General features: G+C 41.6%; 1 protein-coding gene across 1 annotated transcript in view; it reads right to left on the bottom strand.

Moving 5' to 3' along the window:
- LOC310866181 (cGMP-dependent protein kinase 1) overlaps positions 1-8,333 on the bottom strand; it is a 146,577-nt gene that overhangs the window by 11,378 nt on the left and 126,866 nt on the right. Inside the window, exons 8-9 of the mRNA XM_083775629.1 lie at positions 1,490-1,586; positions 540-679 (exon numbers count right to left, since the gene is read on the bottom strand). Of these exons, the coding sequence (XP_083631755.1) occupies positions 540-679; positions 1,490-1,586 (237 nt within the window). The remainder of the gene's footprint in view (positions 1-539; positions 680-1,489; positions 1,587-8,333) is intronic.

The following is an 8,333-nucleotide window of genomic DNA, read 5'->3' as shown; positions in this document are numbered from 1 at the left end:
ACTGTAAATTGAGTGATGCTGATGTTTCACAATAATGTAACTCTTGAGAGCGTACCATTCTGACCGGAAACCCATTTTGGTGTCGGCATCATGTTATGCTTTAGCTATTGAAAAATAGCAGATCTACAAGCTCATATCGCGCCACCGAGTGGCGCGATACGAGCTTGTAGGTCTGCTATTTTTTTTATTTTATCGAAGAACGACTGACATTTTTAGAATCTGATCTCAGGTCAGAATGGGTTCATCAGGACCAGTGTGTGTCCGGTGGAAAACCTGGTATGAATCTGATCTCAGGTCAGAATGGGTTAAACCGGCCCAGGCCGTAGCGTAACGGTCTGGGCACCGGACTGGTGATCCAGTCGCGGTGTGCCGCGGGTTCGACTCCCGGACCCGACACGGCCTTTACCGCATGTCATCCCCCCATCTCTCTCCCGTTTCCTGTCAGCCTACTGTCTGTCCCTTAAAAAATCAATAAAGGCGTAAGCCGCAAAAAAATATCTTAAAAAAAAAAAAAGAATGGGTTAAACCACTGGTCGTACCTCACGATGAAGTCAGAGTGGGCCTCCTGCATGATGAGCTTCTCCGAGCGGATGTGCTCCTGCTGCCGCGTGTCCACGATGTGGCGCTTCTTCAGGATCTTCATGGCGAACGTCTTGTTCTCGTCGCTCTTCAGCTGAACCTGGAGAACCAACCACACAGGCAGACAGACAGGCGAGCAGGCAGGAATTAAGGCATTTATAGGCCTGACGTCGAAAAAAATAAATAAAAGTCTTCCGAAAGAATATATATTCAAAGATTTGAATGCCGCATTTTCACGAATTTTCAAAAATAGCAGACCTACAAGCTCGTAGCCGCCACTTGGTGACGCGCTATGAGCTTGTAGATCTGCTATTTTTCAATAGCTAAATTATAACATAATGTTTAAAGGTATATTCAGTGATTTCACTCAAAAAACCTTAGGTTTCGTTTTTGGCTGTGGGACCCAGCCTTTCGTCCAATCAGGATAGAGAGTCAAAAACGAAACCTAAGGTTTTTTGACCCCCAGGGGTTAACTGGGGACAGGGAGGAACTCCTTATATGGCCAGCACACTCTATAGTAGGGAGGATTATCACAACAAAACAAAAAAATAAGTGATATTTGAATTAAGTGAAATCACTGAATATACCTTTAAAACACCAAAAGGGGTTCCCGCCCAAAATGGGTTAAGGCAGGCAGACAGACAGACAGACAGACAGACAGACAGACAGACAGACGGAGGACATGCAAGCATGAACGATGAGGCTTGCCAAGTCATATTATTGGGAACTTTGGAACTACTTGGAACATAATGGCAATAAAAGTGTGAGGGTGTAGCGCAGAGGGGTCTTCGCAAATTATAATAATTTTGGATTTTTCATTTTAGTTTAAGTTCGTTTTGACATTTTTCCTTCAGATAGTTACACTATAATGCCCTGGTGTCTCTAGTGTTCATCACAGAAACATCCCTACCAGCTCGACGCGCCCGAAGCCACCGACTCCCAGGGTGTCGATGATGTTGAAGTCAGCCAGGTTGAGGTTGAAGAAAAACGCATTCTCCGCCTCATATCTGTGATGTCAGAGAGAGAGAGAGAGAACACGGATTAAAGATTAGGTCACTGTTGAGTATGTACTGTTAATGCAATGTAACTTGTGTACAATCTGCATGGAAGAGTTTGTTAACCCATTCTGACAGGGCACCCATTTTGGTGTCAGCATCATGTCGTGCTTTAGCTATTGAAAAATAGCAGATCTACAAGCTCATATCGCGCCACCGAGTGGCGCGATACGAGCTTGTAGGTCTGCTATTTTTGAAAAATCGAAGACATTTTTAGAATCTGATCTCAGGTCAGAATGGGCTATTTAGATCGTGTCAAAGGTCATGTCTCACCTAGACAAAGGATCTGACACACATTTTGACCTGGATGGTCAAGATTCAATTCATCCCCTGAGCAAGGAGGCAGATTATATTATCTCAATAAAAAATAAAAAAATAAAAGGATATGCAGGAAACCAGCGGTTTCAAATCCAGGGTGGAAGAGGAAAGTTGCATAGTGCTGCTTTAATTATGAAACCCTCCGATGGACTCAGATCCAGCTAGGATGATTAATTATGAAACCCTCTGATGGTCTCAGATCCAGCTAGGATGTCACAGACAGCCCCCGTTAACATTAACATTTTAACCCATTCTGACCTGAGATCAGATTCTAGAAATGTCAGTCGCTCTTCGATTTAAAAAAAATAGCAGACCTACAAGCTCATAGCGCGCCACTCGGTGGCGCGCTATGAGCTTGTAGGTCTGCTATTTTTCAATAGCTAAAGCATAACATGATGCTAACCCCAAAATGGGTTCCCGTTCAGAATGGGTTAAACTTGAGGGTCAGTTGTCGTAAAACAATTGCAATTAACGATTTGATTGTGCTTTAGAAGTTAGAAATTAATTTCTGTTTGCGTTTATGCTTTGTAAACTAAAAATGCACAGGGCAGATACATTTTAATAATTTAATTTAACATACAACAACAACATACTGAAAGATTCAAAGAAACTTGAAAACGGTACTTATTGTCAGGTGTCCACAACTGTTACTTTTCAGGATTCAAGCTCGTATGACTGCTAATGCAAAAAAAAAAACGACATAAGAGACAGCAACGCTATACAAAGAAATGAATGAATGCCCGGCACCAATTCATCTAAATGAATAATGTAACTATGGGCCAAAAAGTTGGGATGACCTAAAATGATACCGCTACCGGGACGATTGCGTAATAATTCTAGCAGGCTCCGGAGTACCGGTATTCTAAATATGAGCATGTGCATGTGTTTTAGGTCCACGACAGGCCAATAACTGTCATCTGTGCACGTGTGCACAGACCCACCGTCTCCACTGTGTCGGCAGTCTGTCTCTGTGACTGTGTCTCCGTTCTTTAACCAATTCTGACCGGGAACCCATTTTGGTGTTAGCATCATGTTATGCTTTAGCTATTGAAAAATAGCAGATCTACAAGCTCATAGCGCGCCACCGAGTGGCGCGCTACGAGCTTGTAGGTCTGCTATTTTTGAAAAAAATCGAAGAACGACTGACATTTTTAGAATCTGATCTCAGGTCAGAATGGGTTAATCAGACCAGTGTGTGTCCGGTGGAAACCTCGTGTGAATCTGATCTCAGGTCAGAATGTGTTAAAGAGAGCGCACGGAGAACAAAGCCTTCAGACATCAGTCACATTGTGTTCAGCAGCTCCACAAGTATGCACAAAACACTTCTCTAACATCTCCCAGCCAACTTGAACGCGCGCGCACGCGCACACACACACACACACACACACACACACACACACACACACACACACACACACACACGCACACGCACACGCACACACACACGCACACGCATTCCCTGGAAACGCCACACCATCCCAGATGTCAGATGATGAGTTCTCTGGTTGGTACTTAATCATGATGATGTGGGGGGGTTTCATCCACGCTGTTCCTGGATCAGTGAGATATCTGAGGGTTTTTTGGGGCCTCAATACTGTCACAAGTGTGCAGGCATGTGGCCACGTGCACACACACACACACACAGATACGCACCGCACATACAAATTTGTCTGACCACGAGTGACCCACAAATGGATCTGGACCCACTGTTTGGGAACCAGTGCGACGGTAAGTGGGACCTTTTCTTTGTTTTTCAAAGATACCCTTTTTAATATATTCTCTATTACCCTACGCACCTGTCACTAAGGTGTAAAATCTGAGGTGTAACATTGTTTAGTCTTGTAATAATTATTAAAATAATAATATTAATAATTTGGGGGATATCTTTCAAAAATAATAAATGCACATGTTCTAGACATTCTAATGATATTTTTTCAGGGTTAAAGGTCAAAGGAGAAAGGTTAATTTTGAAGTTGTTGTTGAATTTCTGCCTCTGTGGGGGGTATTTTTATGCAAATATCATGACCAATAGCATTACAAGACTAAAATATCATTAGAAGGTCTAGAACATGTGCATTTATTATTTTTGAAAGATATCCCCCAAATTATTAATATTATTATTTTAATAATTATAATAAATGTGCATAACATCTTTTGTGTACTTTGTTTTTACATAATTTCCTCTGCAAAGTCCTAGTAGTACCACCGGTCTTTTATATTGCACTCATATCTGTATCTTACATTACAGTACTGCTCTTACTTTGTGCCTCTACCGTAACCCATTCTGACTGGGCACCCATTTTGGTGTTGGCATCATGTCGTGCTTTAGCTATTTAAAAATAGCAGATCTACAAGCTCATATCGCGCCACCGAGTGGCGCGATACGAGCTTGTAGGTCTGCTATTTTTGAAAAATCGAAGAACGACTTGACATTTTTAGAATCTGACCTCAGGTCAGAATGGGTTAATCAGACCAGTGTGTGTCCAGTGGAAACCTCGTATGAATCTGATCTCAGGTCAGAAATGGGATAAAGGTCTATCTGTCTACTTATCTACTCCAAATCCTCACCGTTCAGAGAGATAGGAGAGGAAGCACAATGTTGATCTAGTTGTGGTCTCTGTCGGGTCCAAAACTGTTACTTTTCAGGATCAAAAGCATCAACTTTAGCAGATCCACAAGCTCAACACGTGTGGCTTCGGTGCCGCGTTTTGAGTTTGTAGATCTGCTACTTTAACCCATTCTGAACTGAGATCAGATTCACACAAGGTTTCCACTGGACACACACTGGTCTGATGAACCCATTCTGACCTGAGATCAGATTCTAAAAATGTCAGTCGTACTTCGATTTTTCAAAAATGGCAGACCTACAAGCTCGTATCGCGCCACTCGGTGGCGCGATATGAGCTTGTAGATCTGCTATTTTTCAATAGCTAAAGCACGACATGATGCCAACACCAAAATGGGTGCCCGACTAAAATGGGTTAATTTATGAAAAAAAAAAAAGTTAGAATATTGAAATGAGAGGTTTCTGCCCGACAAGAGACGATATAATAGACATACGTGATCAGTCTGGCAACGCCAGGCTGGGGTTCCATGCCCTTCCCAAAGCAGAGATACCAGGAATACCGGAACGCTTTCCTCAGTCAAAACACAGTTGCTCGCCAGCGGAACGGTAGAACGCCTTGTATTCCTAAACATAACCTCAGTAAACTATGCCTAAGCGGTTCAACCTAACCTTAACCTCATTAAAACTATGCCTAAACCTAACCTTATTCCACAAACGTAACCTCAGTAAAACTACGCCTAAACATAACCCTATTCCCAAATGTAACCTCTGTAAAACTATGCCTAAACTTCACCTTATACGGTGCCAAAACCCAACCCTATTCCTAAACTTAACCTCGGTAAAACTATGCCTAAACCTAACCTTATTCCACAAACGTAGCCTCAGTAAAACTACGCCTAAACATAACCCTATTCCCAAATGTAACCTCAGTAAAACTATGCCTAAACTTCACCTTATACGGTGCCAAAACCTAACCCTATTCCTAAACGTAACCTCTGTAAAACTATGCCTAAACCTAACCTTATTCCACAAACGTAACCTCAGTAAAACTACGCCTAAACCTAACCTTATTCCACAAACGTAACCTCAGTAAAACTATGCCTAAACCTAACCTTATTCCACAAACGTAACCTCAGTAAAACTATGCCTAAACCTAACCTTATTCCACAAACGTAACCTCAGTAAAACTATGCCTAAACCTAACCTTATTCCACAAATGTAACCTCAGTAAAACTATGCCTAAACTTCACCTTATACGGTGCCAAAACCTAACCCTATTCCTAAACTTAACCTCTGTAAAACTATGCCTAAACCTAACCTTGTTTCTAACCTTTTACTCCGTTATATCCTAGACCGGGTCAGCAGCACTCTGTCCTACTCACAGCATACCAGCAGATGGCAGCATAAAGTCAAATCTAAAATTGGCTTTTTGTACAGAATGTGCACCACTTTCACTTTCCTCATTTCAATTTACCTGTACAAAAAAAGCAGTGGTTCACATTTTCAGGCCGTGACTCCCCAAAATAATCCTATTTGAACTGGGAACCCCCCAAAATAATTCTATTTGAACTGGGAACCCCCCAAAATAATTATATTTGAACTGGGAAGTGGGAACCCCTCGAAATAATCCTATTTGAACTGGGAACCCCCCAAAATAATTATATTTGAACTGGGAACCCCTCAAAATAATCCTATTTGAACTGGGAACCCCATTTCTGCCTCTTTCTCATATTTGCCAGTAGATGGCATGCTTGATCCATTACACTTTTGAAGGTTAAGGCACAGAATGAAACATGAACAGAATTCTCCTCCAGCCTATTCAGGAAATGAAGTTATTGTGTTCATTGTAAGGTGGACAAAATGTATCCACACATTTATCGACCATATGAGTTATGGACCTTGAATCATACTGTCTATGGTGTGTTTAGTTTAGAGGACAAAAGCTCCCCTTTTCTTCAGTGAAGAATATACACAGCATTCACTAAATAGTGGAAGGTAACTAGTAAGTACCTTTACTCGAGTACTGTACTTCAGTACACTTATGAAGGAGCCGCTTTACGGCATGGAGTATTTTCCATATGTGTGATACTTTATCATGGTTGTTCTCAAAACCTTTTATTTCAATGATATGCATGATTCAAGGAACCCCAGAAGTAAAGATTTGCTTCTATAAGTATATTTTGATTCTAATACTTTTGCACGTTGACGTAAGCTTTTGACTGCAGGACTTTCAATGTCAAGGAAACAAATATTGTGTACTTTCCACCAATGGGCACAATTCTCCATTCCTATCGAATAGAATAGAGCTTTTTCTATCAGTCTTTAGGATAGGCAGCAGTTACATAATAAGCATTCTATCACCAGAGCTTAGAGTGCATTGAAAGGAATCAGCCCTGAAGGCCTGGCATCTTCGGTCTTTCATGAAGCAGCTTTTAAAACCCTGTATAGAATGCGTTTGAATGTGGCAACTGGAAAACGTCTGTCCAAAGCTGTCACTTCAGGATTAAAAAAAAACATAATTTAAAAGAAATAGCAAAAATAGCAGATCTATAAGCTCAAAACACCACACGAAGTATAACATACTGTATGGCATTCAATATAATGATGAAATATGCAGATACGTGGTTTGTGCCTGACAGAACTGTGACGATATCCTATCATATCATTATCATATCAAGTGCTCGCCTCCTATATGACGGAAGTATGTCTCCAATGTGTGATTATCTCTGTAGATGGATGAGGTCATGAGACATGATGTAATTCCCGTGTGTGTGTGTGTGTGTGTGTGTGTGTGTGTGTGTGTGTGTGTGTGTGTGTGTGTGTGTGTGTGTGGGAGGGGGTACAAATGGTAAGAATTGTATTCATGATGTTTAGAGTTTAGACAGTTTATCTGGTACGATAGTTTACCTTTAAAGGATATGTTCATTGACTACCATTTTTCAACTGACAAAAACTAAATAAAAACTAAATGATAACTAAAGCCATGATGACAAAAACTACTGTACCAAAAAAAATCACACACGTGTGAACTGAGTGGTGCAATTCCCCCCCCCCCCCCCCCCTCTCTCTCTCTCTCTCTATCTCTCTCTCATTAGAGTCACTACCTCTCTCACTCTCTCTCATTAGAGTCACTACCCCTCTCACTGTTTCTGGCGCCCCCTACTGCTATTTTTAAGTCACATACTCATGCTCACACACACAGACACACAGACACACAGACACACAGACACACAAACACGTACGAGGACATTGCAAGCTGGTTGTAGGAGTGGTTGCACCACTCAAAAATGAAAACTATACTGACATTTTAGGGAAGGACTAGTGGGGAAGAGATCCAGTAGCTCTAAAAGACAAGTCATTTTTATGTTTGGTTTCACTCTGAAAATTAAACTAGGTTTTGACCTGCTGTATAGCCTTGTGTTTGCATAATGCAGCCCTATGGGCTTGGCCTGTAATCCAATCTAACACCATGTTACACACACAGACAGGCCTTTCCCTGGAGAACGCGAGCAGAGAGAGATATAGAGAGGATTGCACACTTAGTTGTAAATCTCCAGTCGTTCACACACACTTGACCCCCAGCATCTCTGCCATGTGCTGGACTGGTTGTTCATTAGAGTGTGTGTGTGTGTGTGTGTGAGAGTGAGAGTGAGAGTGAGAGTGAGAGAGAGAGAGAGAGAGAAAGAGAGAGAGACCCTATCACAATATGATCCTTCTCTCAGCTAAATATTTGACTTCATATTTACATTTTAGCCTGGCTGGTGTGAAACAGCACACCACTTAGTTTTTCGTCTCGCCTGCTCCATTAAGTAAGT

Source organism: Protomyctophum parallelum (genome assembly GCF_964188405.1).
Source record: "Protomyctophum parallelum genome assembly, chromosome: 10".
Lineage (NCBI taxonomy): Eukaryota > Metazoa > Chordata > Actinopteri > Myctophiformes > Myctophidae > Protomyctophum > Protomyctophum parallelum.
Note: the sequence above shows the minus strand (reverse complement) of the source record. Positions and strands in the feature narration are given on the sequence as shown.